The 24,972-nt window shown below is 31.0% G+C and overlaps 1 protein-coding gene across 1 annotated transcript; it reads left to right on the top strand.

The window, feature by feature from the left end:
- The first annotated feature begins 2,406 nt into the window (after positions 1-2,406).
- LOC139506767 (von Willebrand factor D and EGF domain-containing protein-like) lies at positions 2,407-24,306 on the top strand. The gene is made up of 13 exons (XM_071295545.1): positions 2,407-2,495; positions 3,655-4,038; positions 5,326-5,475; positions 5,927-6,139; positions 7,117-7,328; positions 10,624-10,999; positions 11,290-11,439; positions 11,834-12,020; positions 13,182-13,363; positions 15,823-16,074; positions 18,677-18,716; positions 21,030-21,135; positions 24,096-24,306. Exons 1-13 carry the CDS (start codon positions 2,427-2,429, stop codon positions 24,304-24,306), a joined length of 2,532 nt encoding a protein of 843 aa, XP_071151646.1. The 5' UTR covers positions 2,407-2,426.
- The last annotated feature ends 666 nt before the right edge of the window (positions 24,307-24,972 follow it).

Below are 24,972 nucleotides of genomic sequence, written 5' to 3'. Positions count from 1 at the left end.
CAAACAGACAAATAAAAGAACACAATACACAACATCTATTTTGTCGTAAAATTTTGTTTTTAACCGACCCTCATTGTCAAACGTCAGTATGGCAAATAGTGCACTTTCAACACGAGTTGAAATATGATCGCTATGACAATTTATTCACTGCATACGTGCATTAACATCATCTAACACCAGGAAGTTTAACACTTTCTATTAAAGTACCGTCCTCCGTGGAAAATGATTTTTGAAGAGTGTCTCCGTGTGATAAAAGAGGTGTTTCTATCCATTTGAAAAATTTGTATAACGGAATTTATCGCTAATTTGTACATTTTCCTCTTACCTTTTTGTGATAATTTCACATATCATGCTACTCTCTAGAGATGGAAAAATATCGCTAGAAACTAAGGGGGCAGTGGCGTTGCTAATGAAATTGACATGAAATAGACAACGTCGTCATAGGTAAAAAGATTATCATGGGTCATCTCAAAACGATTGCTTTTCTCGCTTTCACCGTACTGTTTCATGCGAGAAAATCAATTTCGTTGAGATGATCAACGATAATCTATAAATATCTCAAGAGTCACGTGATTCATATTTGAAAACATGTCTGATTAATTTGGATATTTGCATATCCCATTTAAAAAATAATTTAGAATTAAAGAAGAAAGTATAAGTAATATTTTAGGGCTTCAAGGCTAGGGCAGACATAAAATTGAACTATAGTTAATATATGAAATGCATTTTTCAGATTTAGCAGAAAGCAAAATTTATTGGACTGCGTGGTACTATAGTTTACCAATACAGTCGTCCTATCTTAACGGATCAAATGTACAGAGGACTAATATAACCATTTCCCAAGCATGGGGTATTGATGTCAGTAGTACTCATCTGTATTACGCGGATTGGAATAAAGGATTATGCAAAATGAAAAAAACAAACTCGACATATTATATTCTATTACATGCACATGCCCAACTAACAGCTTTAAAAATATTCAAACTTGAAGGTATGTGGGGCTAATTGTTTTGTGTTTTTCTTAAAAAAATGTTTTCCTATAAGGCGGTTACAAATAATTTCACGAAATAAGTAATGCTTAACATTTATCATAATCTGATTGTTTCGTGGTAACCCCTTCGCAGGCTTGGCAAAATGAAAAAATATATATTGTGTTTTCTAATCGCATATCCACCAAAACACTAACCATTGACTGCACGTTTAAAATCTACCTTTCGATGGTATGGACGCTCTTGTGGAGGTATATAAATTAGTGGTTTTATCGTAAACGGTATGATACATCGCAGTCAGTACTAATTTCAGTTTGTGACTTAGGAACTCTCAACTTTGGTAACGGCATGTAAATATCTACTTTGTTTGAAAGAAATAACGAAATTTAACTATTTGAAAAAAGTCTGACCACGACATGTATATCGATGTCTCATTTATCATACATTATATATAAATATTTGATTTGAATATACATATCTTTATATTAAATTTTACTTTTACTGAAAATAATTTCATTAGATAATGTTGCATGTCTCATTTTGATTTAATGCACAATCCATCTACTTCAATAGCTAACTCTCCAACAGATATTGCACCAGTAAATGTGGATGCAGAGCTGATAGAAGGAAAAAGCTTTCAAATTCCAATACATGATAACCAGGTCTATTCTAGCTTATTACCAGTATTTCGATGTAGATTTGCTGATGTTTCGGAAGGCAGCTACGTTTATGACGTTCACTGGTACATAAATGGAGTTTCTGTAAAAAGCCACTTGAATGTACCGTTTTCAAATATCAATGTTACTGTACTGAGGGATGCCGACTGGATAAATAAGTTTAGGATGAACATGGAGGTACTCACCTTCAAACGATTTGTATTCTTTAGTATAATTATAAACATACCAATTTTATTTTTAAATGTCAAAATGACATTTGCAATTATTTAGATAAAGGCAACAGTAGTATAACGCTGTTCAAAAGTCATAAATTGATTGAGAGAAAAAAATCCGGGTTACAAACTGAAACCGAGGGAAACGCATCAACTATAAATGGAAAACAAAAATACAAAGGAACAACAGAAACATCAGGAACACGGAAAAGCAACAAAAAAAAACCCAACCCGTCAACCTTCATAGAAACGAAGTATTTGATAACAACGGCCATATTCATGACTTGGTACAGGACATTTAATTAAATCAAAATGGTGGGTTGAACTTTAAAACTACTTAATGTGTTTTTTTTTTATCTTGAAGAAAATGTTTATCAGACAAGAACACAACCAACAAAAATAAACTAAAGACATCTGTATGGCAACATATATTCTACAGTAACATATATGTGTCCATAATATATATATCAAGCCATTAAGCACCATTACACTATTAAACAATAACTATATTGACATCTTTTTACATACAGGTAAAATGTGCTATTCGTATGAGATATTCAACGGATTCAACACCTGGATCCCTTCTCTATAGTCAATCGTATAAAGCTGGGATCTTTGTAAGTGACTTTTTATTTAAACCTTATAAAACAGTATAACAATTTATATATATTCTTACATTGGTACAAGTGAATCATTCGATTTATCTTATCGCGATAGTTAAATTACGTACTATAAGATAAGATCTGGAGAATACCTATGAGTACCTCTCAATTCAATAACATCAAAATAGCTGGTACTTAAAATTAAAAACAAAATTTACGAAAAATTGAAAAAAAAAACACGAAAAATTGTGGAAAATAACATTAAGTCTATCTACAAAATATGTATTAGAAAACAAATCAATTGTAATATTTGTTAACAATTTTTTTGAAAAATAATCTGACCACCACAGGTATCTATCCCATTAAACTAATTTATAACACATTGTATTTAAGTATTTGGTTTGAATATATATAGAATGATTTCACTATTACTGAGAACGAGGGACGAAAGATAACAGATGGAAGGTCTTAATCATACATAGAAAGCAAACTGACAACACCATGGCCAAAAATAAAAAGACAAACAGATAAATAATAGTACAGAACACACAACATAGAAAACTAAAGATTAAGCAACACGAACACCACAAAAAAACTAGCGGTGATTTCAGGTGCTCCGGAGTGGTAAGCAGATCCTGCTCCACATGTGGCACCCGTCGTGTTGCTTATGTTATCACAAATCCATTAAATAGTCTCATTCGATATGTCACATTCGTGAAAAGGAAAGGGTATTGTAGTTACGACATAAGGAACATATCCGATATCATCTGTGAAACGGTTATTACATAACGGTCAACCAACTCGTGATGGCGTCCGTAAAATTTACAAAGGAATGATTTCAACTTCACAATTTGGAACTCTTGGTGTTAAAACTTCATTGTGAGTAGCAATCCTCTATCAAGGAAATCATGATAGGAAATACAAGCCCAGGCACATCGTATCAATTGGGAGATATATACTCCGTATGCATGGAAATGGAAAGTCCACAATTGGGAAGCTGAAATTATCTCTTTTTTCGTAAAGTTTTGTTTTCAATCGACCCTCGTTGTCAATTTCTAGATGTAAGTCAATATATTGAAAGTTACTTTTGTTGATATTTCAACTGTGCAAAATTACGAATAATCATGTGTGCATATTATTTCACAATAACCTCTTCTTTATATGTTTCCTTCAGCCAGCAAAATATGAATATACTGTGAATGAGGGAGAATCAATCGACATAACCTTTACTGCAACTGTACCAGTCGGATGTATATCATCACATGACGAAGTCAGAGCTCACTGTGAACAGAATTTCTACATTTATCAACAAATGGATGACCGAATATCAGTATTATGCAGGAACAAAAATGCAAAAAAATATATCATTTTTGAATCTCAGTTTTGTGGTATAAGTATAAAAAGTCTGCATTGGAAAAGTGAGACAATACTGCGTGTGCATGGATTTAGTGACTCAATCTATAACTTTCAAGACAGATCAACTGTTCTCAAGATATCAACAATAGCCGTATCGGAGTCAAATTATATTTGGAGAGATGTACAAGTTCCAGATATAAAGGTTTATATAGATTTCATATTTAGACATATAAAATAAGTAGCTACAAAAGATCAGCAAAAGATACCAGAGGGAAGGAAAATCACACTATTTATACTACTAATAATAATTCATTGAAATTTTGCATGTAGAAAGATCATACTTATATCAATATTTTAAGCGAAAAAAAAAAATAAAATGCAGTCACCCATGTTGTTTTCGAGATATGACGTCATCAAAAAGTAAAGAATCGCGTTATACCGAAATATAGAATAAGCGCTCTAAGTTGATAAAAGAAGGCAAAATCATTGAATAACGATGTTTAACAGGTATAACTAAAACAAACAATTGAAATTTTTACCTTATACACATTTATTTTTCCCAGTTACCTTATTTTTCAAAGCCTTTGAACATTTCCCGCCATTTTTAATTTCTATTTATTATAGATTTTTCTTGAAATAAAAACAATTTACTTATGTTTTTTCCTTCGAACTTCTGCATAAGTTGCAGATTCAGGGGAGATTTTAAAAGCATAAACAAAAAAGGGGATCACCGATGTTTTAAAACCGCTAAACGGAAATAATCTTATTATCGATTTTTGGCGGAAACTATAACTAACGTTATAGAACGACGTTGCTAGCACAGGAGCATTTCTTGCAATGCTTGTAACTATAGGGTTGAATTAAACGTTTTAACTACAAAATATAATAACATTTTTTCAAGGTATTTCGATTATTCATTGATAGTTTTATCAATCTATCGAAACGTTGAACATTACATATAGTAACAGTTTATTCTAAAGTAATTGTCAAAGTTGAAGTCATCTAAATTTTTAAATTGCATTTGTTGTATACGGAAACGAATGTCTGCCCCATGCCGTATTGAAGAAATAATTTATGGCTTGCAGATTACAAATCTTTTACTTCGGAAGACTGAGGGTATCCGGGCTGAAAAGTTACACGTTCCATTTAGACTACAAACAGAATAAATTCACTAGCTTGTCCTTTACGACGGCCTCGAGAACGGCGACGTCATAATACTGTTACGACACTATAGCGGCGTCGAGAGCGATGCGTTTAAACAATAGTGTGATTTGCCTTTAAGCTCATGGATAGAAAATAACTGACAACGCCTTGGCTAAAAAAGAAAAAGACAAACAGACAACCAATAAAAAACTGGGGGTGGTCTCAGGTGCTCCTGACGAGTAAGTATATACTGTCCACATGTGGCACCCGTCGTATTACCTTATTTTTGTTTCATTCAAATTATCATGATAATAATGTTAATTGAAAATAAAGTCCATTATTTCAGGTCACAGTTAAAGACAAGGATTATATTCTTATTGATAGGCAATGTATGTCTTATAACGACCCCCATATTACTACTTTTGACGGGAGATTGTATCATTATATGAACGTTGGGGAATTTGTGATGTACAAGAATAACAAAGGTCCTTATTCGGTATGTACTGATATAACAAACGAGTAAATTATGACTATGATTTACCGTTATCTCAATCAGATATTACTTACGATGAAGTCGCGAAAAAAAAACCTTATTAAGAATAATTTGTATTTTAACGTAATGACAGCAATTCTCAACTTAAACATAGTTCATTTGCTTAATGTACGCAAAATGTGATAAGTACAAGAAAATTATACTTTACTAGTAATAATATTATGAGCATGCATATAATACAAACGCATACATTAATATTGTACGAACTATACATCAAATAAACATTCGTCAGTAAAAATACAATGAAAGTTTTTTATGATTGTTCAATTTGTAAAAGATAGAATTAAGCACTAACGGATTTATAAAACATGTAGAACGATGTAATATCTGACACTAGTAAATCAAGAATTTGTTGTTTCCCTTTGAAACCAATCGTGTTTCTGCTATTGAACAGGTGCACGCTTTATTTACAAACTGTGGATTTGGTTGGGCAGGATCATCGTGTCATTGTGGTATAGCTGTTAGAAGTCGCAATTCTTTGTTTGTCTTACGGACATGCCAGACGATTTCAAGAACACAGAAGCATTTACTACAAGAACCTCATATTAAACTTATAAGATGTGATAAAAAGGATTTAGTAATAGAACATGATACAAATAATTACAAGGTTTGTTACAGTCTAAAATATTAATGTATTATTCAAGTACTAGCGTGTAAAATTAGGGTAATATTTAACGTATTGTATATGCCGAAATGTAGGCCATATATAAGACAAACTGAAAATGATATACCGCTGTAGACTTTTTAACAATATAATTCATAAAAATACAGATTTACAGACAACATTAAGCAATAACAGTAAAATAATAAAAAAAAAACAGAACTCCAAGGAAAATTCAAAACAGACATTCCGCTAGTAGCAATTGGCAAAATCAAAATGTCAAACTCATCAGTTTGCATTATGAATTAAAAACGACTGTCATATACCTTACTTATATCTGCTCTACTGTCGGGTTGTTGTGTCTTAGATATATTTCCCATTTCTATTCCCAATTGTATGATCTTTTCGTACGTAGGAACGGGTGGATTAAACCAGGATTGATAGCAAGCTAAACCTCTAAATTTTATGACAGTTGCATAAAATTCCATTATATTAAAAACAATATTTGAGTGCAATTCCGACATAATGGGTTGAAATCTCAAAGCTTTTGGTAAAGCACTCAACATTGTGTTTTAATCTCGATCACGTTTGATTGTTAGGAGCGATTCGGATTAAAAAGATTTTTGTTTAACAGTTTTGTTTCTATTTAGTTTACCCTTGTAGTAACTTTTTTGTTCAATTAACAATATGTTCCATCAACTACAACCACTTGTTATTGTCATCTTTGTCAACATACTATCAACTACAAAAATGTTTTGTTGCGGTCTTTGTAATTTGCTGTTAACTTCAACACAGTTTCTGTTGGTGTCTTTGTTCGAATGTTTGTTTGGAATTTTTAGTCTGCTCCAGTTATTGTAACATTTACCTATTATTTTTCAAAAACATTTTTGGTTTTTACAATTAAAATCTTTTGAAAGTGAGTAAATTCTATTTTATATATTTTCAAACTAGTGTAAATATCTGTGATTATTCCTACTTTGTAGATAACATTGCCTACCGGAACAGAAATCAAATTTACGATATCAAGATGGTCAAAGTTTATATCAATGATTGCAATAAAACCATCTATATTTGATATTAACGAGGCAAGAGGTCTATGTGGTGTTCCAAGTACAACAAAAGACCAATCGGACGATTTCACTCATCGTTACAATGGACCGATCAACAACGACCAGGCATTTGCAGATTCCTGGAGGTATTATTTGGTTTTGCATGCGCAGAGTAACAATTTTACCCCCAATTTTTCACTGCATTTGTTTTGTTATTTGTTTACCTCTCTTCGATGTATTTATAAGAGTATTTGATTACTTAAATTACCATTTTGTTATATTTGATTTCTTTTTATTTATTCATTAACCGGAGCTTTTTTTAATTTGCTCTCTCTTTCCTGAGATATTAATGAAAAAAAAACCACCATAAACCTCATTTACCTGGTGACCTGAACCAAGCTAAGGGAGTTTTGTACAATATGTTGGACCGTTTGGTTTTTTTCTCTCTAGAAAACAGGAACACCAATACCACTTCCAAAAACAGAAAAAAAAAATCAAAAGTCAGAAATAACAAGGACAATCAGATAAACAATTTGAAGATTCTTGTAAAAATTGAGAACTGTTTTGGATTCAACGACAGCAGACAGAATATCCTATCAGTCTAAATGAAATTATTAAATTAAAGAGTAAAATATCAAAAATGCAAAAACTCCAAGGAAAATTCAAAACATAAAGTCCTGTAGCAAATGGCAAAATCTAAGCTTAAACACATAAAACGAATGAAAAACAACTGCCATGTTAACGATAATCTTTAAGGACACGACGTTAGTTTAATAAGTTTACATCGTTAAAGATAAGAGGTTAAAAAAAATTATGAAAAGAGGACCAAAATATCATGATCAAACCTAAAAAAATTGGAAACAGCATCACCGTTTCATTAAAAATACTATAATGCTTTTCTATCTCCGAAATAGATTATTTTTGGTGTATTTGGCAAAACCTGTATGAATATTTGCTCCTATTCTCTCCAACTTCGTACTATTTTTTGTCCTTTTTACCTTTTTTTATTATTTTTTAGCGTCACTGATGAGTCTTTTTTAGACTACACGCGCGTCTGGCACAACAACAAAATTTCTTTCCTGGTATCTATTTCAGATAAATGGTGATTATCTCGGGAATTTTCAGATAATCCTGCTTTTTTTCAGAAGTATCAGATATACCGGGATTTTCTTAGCTATATGCTTTTTTGAGATAATTAAGTTTATTTCTCTAAATATAAATAAATAATTATCTGGAGTAATTCCTAGATTATCTGACAATTCTGAGAAAATCTATTATCATGGGGAAAAAGAGAGACTACAAAAATATAATCACGAAAAGACGCTCTTCAAATCGTACAAAGTAACAGGTCTGTAACTTTTTATATTGATATCATGAATACTGGTGATAAAAGGTTATAGATGCTATGTCATTCGTAACAATCCAAATCAATGATTTTAAACATCAATAAATTAATCACTTACCGATATCTTCTCTAATTGTTTTTTTTTATATACTAAATGGTAAGCATAAACTATTATGCAAACATGGTCAAATAAAATGATATTATGAAGGAGTGGGACACAATTATGTTCCTCAGCCTAATCTAAGAATTTAAACGTAAAAAACTGATTTTTGTCGTTATAAAAAAATTTGCAAACAACACGTTTAATAATTTAATGCCTTTGAAGCGATTTTCTGGATTTACCTTCATCAGGAACGCTCAAAGCCAAACATTTGAAATCCGAGGATGTATAGGTAACGAACCGTTGAAGAGCTATATGTCAAAAATACCTAAAATAAATAGCCAAATTTATCTAAAGTCAACTTTGCCTGAGGAAGTTGAAATCTTAGTTTCGTAATAATTTAAAAATTTATAAACGGATAATTTTAGAAAGGTTTGTTATTACCTGTTCCTGTGTAATGATAAACCCGAAGATCATAAACGCACTTTTTGTTAGCAGAGGTATTTATAAAATCAACGTATCTAGTATACTTAAAATGAACCTACCATCCAAAACGGTAAGAGTTAAAACATTTTGAAAAAGGACCAACCATAACGTCCTCAAATTAAATTGATTTGAAACGGTATTATTTTTCAAGGGTCAAAATGTTAATACTTCAAGTGGAAATTACAAAAATCAAAGCACTGAGCGTACTGATAGTAAGCCTGTTTGTAGATTAAAAGTGTCAATCCAAATGCTATGAATATTAATGTCTATCGATGTCTAAGTCTAAGTCCAAGAGTTTAACTTGAGTGTCTGTATATATATAGTTGTCATGGAAGATTCTAGAACAGTCTATAATGGAACATCCTAGAAAGTTACAACGGAAGTTTCTAGTAAAATGTAGAAGTTTATATAACGCATCTTTTATTAGGATCATTCTGGAAAGTTCCAATCATTCTGTAATTGTTCCAGTGATTTCTAAACTGCACAGTTCTAATATTATTCTGTAAACAACTATCAGGCTACACAACACAAATCAGGCCAACATAAATAAATACAATAATTACAATATCATAACAAATGTTACTCTGTCACTAGATCTTTGCATATAGTTTTTTTTTTATCAGTGTATTCATGTTGATTATTTTGTAAATAAATTGATACATACCATAATATTATTGCAATTTTACCTGAGAACGAAAAAGGCTTTACATTATTGCACAACATATTTTTGTTTTGACTTTTTAGTTTAAACATATTTAATTATAGTGGATTGGGATACAAGTTTTGCAACTTATATTAATCCCTTTCCACTTTGCGAGTGCCAGTGCTGCCTTGTAGCGGCATTAGCCTGCTCTTTTTCGAAATCTACAAGGGTGTCTTTAACGTGCAAGACTTTTATTGACGTTTTACTCTCAATTCATTGGATGTTGGATGTGTGCTGGTTAATATTTCGTCCTTTGTTATTATTTGTAAATGTAAAGAAAATTATTTGATTGTACCTAAAATTGTTTTCTAAGCTTAGAACTTTCATTTAAGGATCTCCTATCTGAACGTTGTATCTTAAATGTTTTTGTTACCTGATTTTTATAGTGTGTACTTATTCTATCTATTGACACTAGTATCCAAACGTGTTGAACCAAACCATATTCTGTATGTGCATATCCCAAGTCTGGGGCCTGTTTTCAGAGGTTTCGTTTGTTGCAGTAAATTATATTTGTTTTTTTGTTTCGTTTAGTGTTTGGTACAAAAATCAAGCGATTCGTTTTCTCGTTTGAATCTGCTTTATCGTCATTTCAGCGACTATTATAGCTTGTTATCCAGTATGGTTCGTTCGTTTTTGTTGAAGGTCTTCAGATGATCTAAAGTTGTTTGCTTCCGACTCGTTTTGTTTAACTGGAGAATCCATTGGCAATATTACCAGTCTTTCTGTCTTTATATTCAAACGGCATTTTCTTACATCAAAGTTTAATGGATGATTAACTTGCTTACTCATTTTTATCTTTTCTTGTAGAATAACCCCGACAATGGTTGGTGAACAATTGTTTTGCATCGAAACTCATAATAACTCAGACGATGAAATCGGCAACAATGTTGCAGAAATCAATTCTACACGATACTGTACTTGTGAAAGACAAGCTACTATCACACTAGATGATTTCAACACTGTACAGTGCAATTTAACTGATATAACAGTATTTTGTTCCGAAGCCATTACGACTGAGGAAGAGATGATAACTCCATTTTATACTTCATGTTCAGCATTTCAAAGGCAAACGCAATCTGTTAACTCAGTCGACAAAATTAAACGGCGCAACATTATTGAAGATAATGAAGTTATTGACATTTCGTGTTTCACATACGACGAGAGTGTTAGTACAGAAGTGACGGTATGTTATCATCTGTTTCACAGGGAAGTTATAACATTACATAATGAAATATATATGTATTAAGACTAACTAAAGATTGCTAATAAATATCATGAACGAAATATATACATATACATACTACTTTAGAAATGTATGCCGACTTATTAAAGATAGCTTAGAACCTTTTAATTTATTAACCTTTTTTTCATTTCAAATTAATCTTATGCTTTTTAAATGCTTTTTGGAAAAGTGAGAAATTAGTAAAAGAATATGTGCTTGACAAATACTGAGCATCTTTATTTAATTTGCAGATTCCTGATTCATGTAGAAGTGGCTGGACAGAAAAAATCGCATGGCAGACTTGCATGGACAAAATACAGAAAGCGCTTCCACCCGAGTTGGTCGATTTGGTAGATGTATCGGTTGACGAATTTGTGGAGTCATGCGTATTGGATATTAAGGTAACCATAAATAAAGTCATTTAACCAACACAAAGTTTGAGAATTTTTCTAAAACATATTATAAAAACATCAATAAACATTATAAAAAGTTCAGCTATGTTATACCAAATGAGAAGGAATTCAAACAAATATCTAATTAAGCCGAAATGATAATACCATTTTAATTACAAACTGCCTAGTCACATTTAACAGTATTTAGAAAAAATGAAAAAAAAAAAAAAAATGTTTATTTCCAAGATGAAAAATGCCCAAGTCATAGTTAGACACAATAGATTATGGCTTTAACTGTATTTGGCTTTTATAAAATCAAATGAAAATATAAGATCTTTAGGTATAATTTGATATTTTTAATATTAAAGTTGTAACGTGATATCAAATATTTTTTTTTCAAAAGCTTGTCGGGGATACAACTTTCCTTTCTGATACTATTGGTACAATGCTGACTTACATTATGACCGAACTACTAAGAAATGAGTCATTGTACTTTCTAAATACAACAGAAGGATCACAGACGTTGGTGGAATATGTTACAAGCTTCATCTGTCCTAACAACTGTAGTGAAAATGGAAACTGTACAATGGGTAAAATTGATTTTTTCTTCTACCTGTTATAATGAAAAATGCGTTGGAGACAAATGTACTGGACGAAAATGGAATGGGAAGAGTTAAGTCTACAATTTAGTTTACAAATTTAGAGTTCAAATGCATGATCTTTAATTTCCCTTACGTCACTAAGGTACATGATATTTAGATGACACCAATATTGGTGTAAGAACGTATTTCTAAAATTATTTTGTTCGTATTTTTATGTTAATATTTTAGAATTTATGCATTGTTTCAAATTATGGAAAATGTTGAATTTCTAATTTGATTACGCATGTTGTCTATGTATACCACAAATTCATAGTGTTTTTACTCCTACACAACGGGAAGCAATTCAAGTTTGATAAGTGATACGTCAACATGAAATTGTAAGATTACAGTTCATAAGACAGAGATACAACATATGGGAATGATCTTAAATAATTCGAAAATGTCTGTATCGCCTGTCAATCTATGAATCGGTACCGATTAAGATGAAACATATTAAAAAGAGATTTCCAAAGATCATCTATAATTTTCAATTGTTTGCATAGTAAAACAATTAGCATTAAGTAAACTAAAGACAATCGCTGGATACGGTGTTGTTTTTATATAGACAAACAATGTGACGAGGTAAACTTTTTTCTGAGTTCATAGTTCTTTTCCTTTTCCTAATCTCAATCATTTCGTTTTTGACATTCATAAGCCTATAGCGTTCTAAATAAAGACGTTATCGCTCTCCAAACGAAAAAAAATCTAGTTATACAAGCAAAACAATACCAAATAAATTCTCTGCTTTTAACAATGTGGTGCCATTGAAAATTTTGCTTGCTAACTGCTGGTTTTACGATTTTAATATGTATAGTTTAAAAAACTTTTTTTTTTTTTAACTTATACATTCCTCGTTAATTCTTCATACTTTTAGAAAGAAAAAGGAACCAATAATTTTAGGGATATGCATTACCAGCCAAATGTTTAAGGGCACATATCGCAAATACAAGCACTTGGACTTTTATTTTTTATTTCGCGTTTGTTTTTTGTTTTATCATATAGTATCTATTTATATATATATTTTTTAAAATCCATGTCATTTTGAAAAAAGAGTAACGAGTAACATCATTATAGGCGAAATGAGTTTACAAAAGCACTTTATTTATTTAGGTGCTTGTCAATGTAATGGCAATTATATTGGGGACGACTGCTCTCAAACAATTACAATCCCGCCAAGTTACAGTCTTCCATTCGACGGACTTTGTACACCTGAAACACGTGACTGCAGGAACCCAAATATCTTCGGTAATTTCCTTTCAAAGACCGTATGGTACAACATAAAGCATTTTCAGGTAACATTATAGTACGAAGATTATAAAACGCTGATTCTGTTGCACCTAAAACTATTTGCAAAGCTTTGAGCTTTCAGGAAGAGTTTTGTTTAAAGACATATTTATTTGTAATCCTCATTACTATCAATATGATATGCCAATTGCCTGTTATTGCTGTAAGTGTAATGTTCACTATTCTCATCGATTGGGTAATATATGTTGCAATGTTTAGTATCTGATGCGAGTAGGAAAAAACTGTTGAATGCAATAAGTGTTTTAATATATTTTAATATTGACAATCTTGGAGGCTTTACCCCAGTTTTGACACTTTTTACATATTATGTATACCTGTTCTGTACACTTATTGTTGTCAATATAATGACATTTAATGCGCCTGTCATACAAGTGAGATGTTAAGCTAGTTATAAAACTATGTTTACTCCACTATTTTTAACATAAGGAAATGTCTCTACCAAATAAGCAATATGACAGTTATTTTCTATTTTTTGATGTGTTTGACCCTTTGATTTTGCTTATTGATAAGGTTATTTCGTTTCACATTTTACTCGGTGTTCGGTATTTTTGTCTAACAACTTTATACAAAAAGGTTAAAGTTTTCGCCATTATACAGCACAGTATAACATATATATAAAGCAGAGGTGGTATGATTGCCAATAAGACAACTGTCCACAAGAGACCAAAATGACACAGACATTTACAACTATAGGTCACCGTACGGCCTTCAACAATGAGCATAGCCCATACCGCATAGTATACCATACAAACCACCAATATCTGATTTGTTGTACAACTCAGATATACTAAGAGAATGACAAATAGCAACAAATAATACAATATTTGGTAGCCTGATTTTGAACAGTAAAATAAATTGATTAATAAATGTAACAATCGTATAGTTTCTGCACTTTACATATTCATATAAAACATTCATATTTGATAACAAGTCAATACCATTCGCTGTCGTACGCAACAATAGTATGATTGTGTGCACTAATTATAAAAACGCTCTGCCAAAACGCCGGACTCAAATATCTCAACTATGTTGATCATAATGACAATAGTCAAGGTAACGATGATAAGCTTCAATAGTTATCAAAGGTATCAGGCTAATAATTTAATACGCCAGACGCGTATTTCGTCTACACAAGACTCGCCAGTGACGCTCAGATCAAAATAGTTAGAAAGCCAAACAAGTACAAAGTTAAAAAGCATTGAGGACCCAAAATTCCAAAATGTTGTGCCAAATACAGGTAATGTAATTTTTGTCTGTGATAAAAAAAACATTTAATTGTATTTGTATGGCAACAAGTATAAGCTAATCTTATTAGATCAAATAAAATGATGCACCGTTAAGGTTGTATTAAAACCTGAATAAGAAAAACTACTAAAAATTTAGTTCTCCCTTGGTCGAAATTGTATTACAAAGAAAAACAACTGAAAAGTATTGTCTACATCCGTCATAGTATTGACTGCAGTTCGTCGATTGCCAAGCCTTAAGTCTTCGTTGTAGTTTTTTGTGGATTTGTTTGTATTTGCATAGGTTTTAGTATTTTTGCTATTTCATTATAAGTTTTACTTTGGCATGTGCGTGTTGAATTCCCGTGGTGCTTTTCGAGTTTTTTTCTTTTTTTCGTCAATATATTATGAAGGTAGACGAACCGATTTATATTTTTAAGGTTATATGTTTTCCAATCGTAAGACAAAGGCAAAAACAACATTGTACGTTTTCTCAGATTTTGAGTTAAATCTTTTGTTCATACCTCATGTTTGTTCTATGGTAGCATATTCGGGATTCGGGCGTACACAATGAATAACCTGTAGAAAAAAAGGGAAATGTGAAAGACAACCAATTCAACAACTATCCGTTAACCCTGCGACAAACAATGTCAAAATATATTAAAGGTTATAGTTTAGCCAACAAAAATTAATGAAAGCCAGCGTAGCGGGTTATCTATAAGTGTGCACCACATTTTTTATGTTATTTTGAATAGACAGAAAAAATATTACAGTCATTTCTTATAATTTAATTCTAAATTCCATTTTAAACTGGCGTAAATCATAAAACAAAAACGTTGATGACGTCATAGTCACATGACAAAATTATGTCTATGAGCTGATAAACATAATAACGTCAGCCATTCAGAAGACGCGTTACATACAAAATGAAATTATTTTTAAAAAATGTTATCATGATCTTGTCCGTGCAAGGTTTTCAATAACTTGAAGATGTGCAGCACCAATATACTATTGTTCCAAACCATATTCTGCATAGTTGTCGAAAAACAGTCCAAATGCATTTTGAAAATTAAACATCAACTTATACTTATAGAATGTCGTGAGACAGTATCAAAAATTTCTTTTCAAAACTTATGAAGGTGTCAATTGAATATCTTTTTCACGTGCTTATTTTGAAATTTTATTCTATTTTTATTACACTGAAAAGCTTTTATCTACTGCAGAAAGTAACGGACTCCATTAAATATATACCTGAAGACGATGTTCGGCAAGCGCATTTCAGGAATATTTTCATGGTATCTATAGATTTGATGCCCTCAAGGAGCAACAGAACAACAACAGAAACCATTGTGGCAGAAGGATATGAAATCAGTCTTTCATATGATGGCACAAATTTTGGAGGATCAGTCAGCATTATAATATATGATGCAAAGTGCTATTCATGCAATTCATCATCTATTGCGTGCTTTGAACAGGTATGTTATAATTTGTTTCTGTTACTACCGTATAAATGAGAAAAAAAATCGATTGTAAAATTTTATGCGCTGGATGAGCTTTTTTGTTTAAACCTTCACCAGCAACATTCATATTGGAATTTTTAAGAACCAATAATGTATGATTCCGAAACACTTGAAAAGCTATATGAGCAAATTAGACCTTTAAATGACAGTCACATGCATCTGAGGACATTTTTGCTTAGGGAATTGGGAACTTTAGTTACTGAATCAATGAATCGAACTAGATGTTAACGGCATTTTATATATCACGCATGTAATGATATAAGGCGATTTTATCCTATTCTAAATATTGTTTACCTAGTCATCATTTTTCTTCTTCTCCCATAATCAAGTTGATTTACTATATTTATGAAGATTACATTTTCAACGTCATGTAGAATAAAATACTTGTTCTACAGATTTTATGTATAAAAATTTGAATGAGCCAAATCTATAATTTCAATTTGTTTCAATTTGTTTCAAATGAATAACTGATCTAGTTATACATAAAATTTGGTAACAGGAATGTTTATCTTTAAATTTAATCAATAAACGATGGCTAAAATTACATGTAGATTCCTTCAGAAAATGCACTATTTCAGAATTACAGCCCCTTAAAATGCAAATTTAAAAACATTAAAAATCAAGCAAACATAATCAAAGCATGTAAAAATACTAATATTTATTAGTTTTCTGTTATTTACAATCCAAGATGATGAAAGACACACATACAACATTAAGTAATATACTATCAAGATAACATAACACTACTGTAATGAATAGCTTCAACAACGATTAGAATTGGTTGAAGTTGTTTCTTTCAACATAAAAATGGTAGCATACGCTATAAATTTATTACTTTGGGATTTCATAAGGCATATTTCGTAAATAGTGACAAACAAAAAGGTAAGATATGCTACACAGAAGAACAAGTGGTCAGTATGCTGGAGTTTCTTATCGACAACATATTTGTTGAGTTTGGAGGTAGACTTTTCCAACAAATTGTCGGCATTCCTATGGGAACAAACTGTGCGCCTCTTCTTGCCGACCTCTTCTTATTTTCATATGAATCGGAGTTCCTCCAGACACTTGTAAAAAACAAGAGAATCAAAGAAGCCAGATTATTTAATTTCACTTTCAGATATATTGATGATGTTCTTTCCATAAACAATCCGAACTTTTCTGATTGGGTTCCATTAATATATCCCCCAGAACTAGAGATTAAAGAAACAACAGACACGGCTTCCTCCGCCTCATTTTTAGACTTATATCTCGAATTTGACTTACACAGTCATCTCAGTACCAGAATCTATGACAAACGAGACGATTTTAATTTTGAAATCATAAATTTCCCCCACCTTAGTAGCAATATACCAACTTCACCTGCATATGGGATATATATTTCCCAACTTATTCGATATTCAAGAGCTTGCAGCTCCTACTCAGACTTTGTAATACGTCATCAGTGTCTGAGTAGAAAGTTGATGAAACAGGGGTATGTCAAAGAACGTCTCGTTCTTTTTCTAAAAAAGTTCATCGGAAGGTACCAAGACCTTGTTGATAAATATTCCGTATCAACTTCTCAAATAATACACGATGGTCTTGATGTATAGATTCTTCGTACTGATGTTGTTTATCATCTTAACAACGTGTTTTATAGTTCTTTCATTTGTCTTTGTTCTATTATTAATATTACTTTTACTGTTAAATGGTTTCATGTGATATCCGTTTCACGTGGCTCGGTACTTATACATCTCGTCAATGTGTTTGTATTGGCTTTCATTTTTTTGTGGTTTGTTTTGTATTTGCGACTTTTTGTATTTCTTTTGTTCTTATAACGTGACTCTGTACTTTAAAAGATCCCGTCAGTATGATATTGTTCTATTATATGTCATTATGATATATTTCTATTATGAATTACAATATACGTTGAACCACAAACGTCAAAATCATTCAATCGCGTAGTGGTATTAACTATTTTTGGATTCTTATAAATTCTATATATAACTTTTGGACTAGTTTAAATCTCGGTCTATTTCTTAAATTTATTCTTACATACTTTTGATTTTTTAACCCTGTATACTAACATTCCAAGGAAAATTTTAAAATTGTTTGTACGCACATTGAACGACAAATTTATGTGACGTATAAAATTTTCTGACGTCAGACACTCAATAAATGTGTTCGTAGATAATAGATGTTTTTGTGTTCTGTTAAATTGTTCCTTTTAAAATTGTTAAACGATGATGACTGATGTACCCATATTTTGACTATTATATTTATTGTGTCTGTTTATTCAACGCATCAATGTAAAAATATCGGAAATTGATGAGACTGTCATTACAAAAGTGAGAGGGTTAGCGCTATAGAACCAGGTTTAATCCACCATTTTCTACATTTGAAAATGCCTGTACCAAGTCAGGAATATGACAGTTCTTGTCCATTCGTTTTTGATGCGTTTTGTTATTTGATTTTGCCATGTGATTATGGACTTTCCCAATTGATCTTCCTCTAAGTTCAGTATTTTTGTGATTTTACTTTTTGTTATTGTTTTTCTATTATTATTTTTTTTATCTTTCAGGATCTTTGCAATCCATCTGTTTCCCCAACAACTAATAATGGTAATACATATGCTTACAGATAAAATATATATTAAAGACAACAGAAGATTCATTTAGAACGCTAGATAATCGTTTCATCTAAATATAACTAATTAACTCATTAATGGAATTCGAATTAAAACAATTGAAGGTTTGTCTAATCAATTACGGACTTTAACAAGAAGGTTAGCATGGTGAACAAAAAGTTTCAAAACGACGTATCAAATATGGTTCAGCCCAAATATGTCAGCGGTGGGAACCAAAACATGCGAAAGCTTCTTTTTGTATTATAAAAATTTGAATTACCATGTAAATTTAACTGGTGTACTGAAATATTATAAAAGACCCACAGTTTCCATTTAATAAAGTATAACCTGTGACGTTTCCTCAAAGTTGCATCTATACAATTTTAAAGCAGCAATTTTAGCATAGAACGAATAATTATGTACAACAAACGAGATGTTTGGTGAGCTTTAAGAACAGATTCTAGCAAATATTTTCTACATAATAAGGAAATGCCTGTAACAGGTTAGGAATAAGTTAAAAAGAAGTTTAGAAACAGAAACCGTCAATTCACATCCATTTTTTAAACAAACAAAATCTGTTCACAAAAATTATATACCTATATGGAGTTATTTTCTTTCAGAACGACAGTTCATTCTTTTTCAGAATCAACCCGGACGATACCATGTTTCAATGAAATATGCTCAAAGGCATAAAATAATGACCTGTGTGAGGTCATTATTTTCCTTGATAAAAATGCAATCTATAATTTACTTCAAAATTTTATTCGTTTTTTGTTCCCGATTTGGAAATTTATTTTTTAAAGTTCAATCGATAATGGATGTAAAAGAAACCTTCATTGCCCGCATTTTAATTTTAGAAACAAATAACGTGAAGTTTTGTTAATTTATCGCTACAATAAAGAAACATTATCATATATGCGAGATGAATTTTAATATAGACTTTCATAAATGAAAAGCCAGATTTAACATATTCGTGTGTTAGATTTTGAAAATCTTATTGAGTCACACTGAATAGGTTGATTGATTTTTGGTTGCTTGCTTAACGTTCAGTGGCAAATATTTCATGCATGTTCAGGACGATAAACGCTGAATAGGAAATCATACTGTGACCTACATGTATTTATATTCGTCTTCGTGTCAGTTCTTAACTTTTTTAAATTTATGTATACCTTTTACTCTATCAAATGATCAACTAATAAGATAATCTTATATTCTATTGAATAACATTAACGTAACTCAGAAAAGGGTCGGGTGCGGAGGGTATATAATTATATCCTGATTATCTGTTAATAAAATGTATTGTTTTTCAAAAGACAATATTTCTGAATTTTTCATTCGATCCAATTAAAATTGTTAAAAAAATTACCACTTTTCCACGATAGAAATGACATTACAAATAGAAAAAAAAAACATACCCTTCCCCCTTTTCCATAAACTAAGTACAATAAATTACTTACAATGTGTCTTGTATTTGTCATACACCGTTATCGGATGGTAACAATACATTTGTGTCTTACTTCATGCAGTTACAGTAATATTTTTTTATTGTGTATGGATAATATTTTTTAAAAGGTTTATATCTAGATTCATTTGTGAGTTTTATTTCACATTCTAAATAGCCGTAGGGCGTATTAAAACATGAACGCATTAGAAAGGAATATCCCACTTTAGTGTTGTCGGTAAAATAGGATACTAAATTTTGCAAATCTTTATAAAAAAAAATATTTTTTTGACGGTATATAAGTCAGATAATGCATATTTTAAGGTTTTTCTTGTCGTAGAACACACCTAGGTCGGTCTTTCATTTGATCAATCATGACACCCCTCGGTGTGTTCTACGACAAGAAAAACCTTAAAATATGCATTATCTATAACATAATGCCTACACATGTGTCTTATTGCCGCTTAAAATGAACAAACATGTACTTAAGTTGTGTTGAGTTAAATAGAATAAAATCATACTCATATATTAAATAAAAGTGCTTAAAGTTAACTTTCTATTAACATGATTAAGGTAAGGTACACGAATTGGATAATATTTTAGATTTTAAATGATTTAAGAATGCACAAAGTAATCATTCAACAGCATAAACATGTGTGTTATTGGTACATGTGTATTATAGTCACTTCAGAATTTAAATAATATGCCTTGCTGTTTAACTTGAAAATGCCATTGGTCAAAAGCAAGTTCTCATATATAATAAACAAACAAATAGTTTAAAAAAGCTATGCATATTTCCGTTTGAATTACATTAAATTATTATGAAGTCAGATATGTATTGCTGTTTATTATCAATCCTTTTTTCAGACAATCCGTCATTTGTGTTGATAGCTGCTGCATCTGGAGGCATGCTTCTCGTCATAATTTTGGTCATTGTATGTTTATATTGCAGAGTCAAATCAAACATGACAAGGTAAGCAACTACGTGAATAAAACAAAATGAATGTATATAACTTAGTATATGATACATTTAATATAAGCAAAGGAAATTGCTACATTTAACGACAAGATTGAGTACAAGTTTGGAGAAAAAAATCTGAAAACAAGTGAAGAAATGGAGAAAAACAGTCGATAGTAAGCATGTGTGTACAAGTCAGGAAAACTACCAATTCTCAAGTTAAAACTCGGATTCATCGTAAAATATAATTTACTTGGACAACTATTGTCATCAAATGAAATGATTATTCGATCATAGGTTTTATGTTTCGATATTTGAATAATTAGTTAGAAATTTACAATACATATTACCCTTTTTTGCATATGCATGGATTGATGAGAGAAAAAAAAAACCACTAAATAATAGACCTTTGGGAATTATTTTTAGCTTTATTTGTCAAAAGTTGCTAACAAAGGAGCAAGACCTGATGCGTTGATAGGATAAATGTTTCCTGCCATGTTATCATCAGCTGTCAGGCGAATTAACAGTCAGTCAAAAAATCATAATTTGAAAAATAAGACTCGACGACTATTCTGTTATTTCAGGAACTAAGACTGCGAAAACATGTCTCTAGTTAAGTTGAGACATATTGATTAACAACTGCATCAAGTGTTTTACGATATTTCTTAAACTCGTGGCAGTTCAATTGTATGATACAACACACAATGCTTGCCAAGCTGTTATTATATTTTAAATTTAACTGTTGAGAGATGAGAAATATCGTAATACACGCGATACAGTGGTGAAATCTGTTTCTCTGGTGATTTTAAGACGAGATCTAAACAAGTTTACGCATCTTTTTCAAAGATTTGCAGAAAGTTGTATGTTTTATATGTCACGTCAGAAGGCATGGTTGTCTTTCCATGGCGTCACAAGAGGAAATTCATAAAACGTCGAGAAAACTTTACGTCATAATTTAATTTCGACCATTCATTTGCCGAGAATATTTAACTCCCTAGAAAGGAGAACATTTTTGTGTTTAAAATCAGTTGCAAATATGAAAATAGTGAGAAATAGACGGCCATGAGGTGACTATAGTTGTTAATTTCTGTGTCATTTTTTTGTTTGTTTGTGAAGAGTTGTTTTATTGGATATCCTACCACATCTTCATTTATATAAATATTTATCATATGTTTAGTAGTAAATACAGTAGTTTTGAATATTTGATAAATAGCCTGCTGTTTGATGCAACTTTGATGCACACCCTTTATCACACCCTTTATCACATCCCAACTTTTTTTTTTTTTTTTTTTTTTTTTCATAAAGTCCATTTTTATTTATGTAAGCTTAAGAAATATTTTTCCTCAAAATAGGTCCAATAGAACGGTCATTCGGGCGTGACGCAATTTATTGAATGACGTCATTGTTTGGTATGTGACGTCACGAACGTCAAGTTTTCATATTTTTTGGCACACTAAATGCAACTATAAAAAATACAAATATAAACAAAATATTTTTGAAACAACAGCACGCAAATTGTAAGGTAACCCATGTGCTTCGGATAAGTAATTGAGCAGTTCTTTTAAGGCTTTTAAAACAAGACAAAAGTAGAACTGAAGGCAACCCAGTGCTATGGATCAGAAAACAGTTCATATAATATAATACTCTCCTGTTGAAATATATGATAAAGCGTATAAAACATGGCAAAATCCGTATCACATCCCGTATCACCCTCGACTAATATCATCCCTCGGGCCTAAAGGCCCTTGGGCTGATATTGGTGTCTCGGGATGATACGACATATGATACGGATTTTGCTATGTATTATTCTTTAAATATCATATATGTTATCCAAATCGTACTGACGACCGTAAAGTTGATAGTCATTCATTCTCATTACACTGTTACCAAGTCAGGAATGTGGTTGTTATATTTTTCACTTGTTCCATTGATTGAATGCTATTTGTATAGTTATTTTTTATAGACATCCCATTTTTTTAATTGCCACAGAGTTCGGTATTCTTGTTGTACTATTTAGGCTCCTCTGCAAATGAAGTTCTGACAGTGTACATAAGCACGACCGTGAATATTGTTATTAAACAATTTTGTAACTGGTAAGACATGAGAATTTGAAATCATCACAGGTGTTATAGATTGTAGTTTGTAGTCGACAATCTGTGTCAATATAGAGGAGAGACTCAGGATATGAAGCAGAATTTCTTGTTTCCACTAAGACTTATGTCTAAAACCTCTCACTGAACTGATGGTTATTGATTTACAAGATATTATCAATATATCTGAAACTGAAAGTAAAGATTTTTTCTAAAAGTGTTTTGTCATTGAGAAGGAGTTTCAATGAATTCTGGTACGTATGAGAACAAAAATAAGTCGGTCTAAATGCTTACAATAGTACCCATTGCAATATCGATTGTCTGTTAAAATATTAATCCATCAAACTCTTAACAATATCTAACCAATTAAAAACATTTCCTCTTTATAATGAGACCATTTTTGGTTCAGTGCGGCTCTTCATAGAGTACGATTTTGTATTATATACTACTATAAAATTGTATTCCTACAATTTTCATAGTTGTAGAACATGTTCTATTGAATGAGACCGATGGTTGAATATCTACATTATAACAATATATTCGTTTACTGTACAAAGATGGTGGTAGAAAAATATTTTGCGACTATATTACGTTTTCCCCCCCAAAAAATAGATTGTGAGGTTTATGTATCCAGTTTAGAGACGGGCGATTGTCATCTCTATGTTTATACAAAAGGGAAAAAAGGACGGAGTTGTGATTTTTTTCAAAATGTCATCTTTCAAGAATGATGCAGAATATTCAATTTTATTATGTATGGAATTTGCATTACATTGGGGTTTTTTTGTTTTGTTTCGTTTTGTGTGGTTTATTTTGTTTACTATTAGAAAAATATCTATTACATATAAATGAAGTCATCAACCTATATTATAATGTTTTAACTAATAGGACGAAAAATGATGCGACTCCTGATAAATTAGAAGGCAAGCCGGGTTTGTATCTTGATCAGAGCATTGACAGCCGGGTTGGCGTGACAAGAGATACCACACTTAGTGACCTGAAACTTGAAATCGATGACAGAAGAAGTGAAACACCTTTTGAGATGTTTGAAAACCAACTTCCACCAGAGAGTCCCAACAAACTCAACCTAGAAAACTGAGGTTGTTAAACCACGAATTGAATTCACACAAAAAGCATAAGAAGAAACGTGCATTACCTTTTCTTAGTTTATAAAGAGTTTTATTTTAACATCTAAAGTTAACCCATTTCAATATTAATAAAAATAAACATAAAGTAATAACAGTGATTATAATAATGATAATAATAGTATAAATAATAAATATAAATGTAATCTTATATTCAATATATTCATATTTACATTCAAAGAAAATAGCATAAGATTTTTTATACCTTTCTACAATGTTAATTTTTTAAACCTATCCTTTCATTTTGATGTCTTTTGAATTAGTTATGATGAATTATTTTTCAATAATACAGAACCAAAGGAAAACAAAAGATCCCCTTATCATAAAATTGGGCACTAGTAACTCATTTTTTATGTGGTCATGTATATATGTAAGAATTACAAATATAAATGGGCTGTGTTGTAATCAACTACATTCCAAAATAAATGTCTGATTCCAAATTCATTGACACCTTTATCTAATGTTAATTTGTTTTTGTTTTTGTATGATTTTGTAAATATAATCCTCAAAGTTTGACTTTTGAAGATTTTGTTTAACTTTATTTTATGTGGTCATCCATATAATTTGAAAAATAATTTAGTGGTTTTTTTTTCATATAATATAATTAGAACTTTCCTTAA

Source organism: Mytilus edulis, chromosome 1 (genome assembly GCF_963676685.1).
Source record: "Mytilus edulis chromosome 1, xbMytEdul2.2, whole genome shotgun sequence".
In the NCBI taxonomy this organism is placed as follows: Eukaryota; Metazoa; Mollusca; class Bivalvia; order Mytilida; family Mytilidae; genus Mytilus; species Mytilus edulis.
The sequence above is the reverse complement of the archived record's forward strand: the minus strand, read 5'-3'. Positions and strand labels throughout refer to the sequence as shown.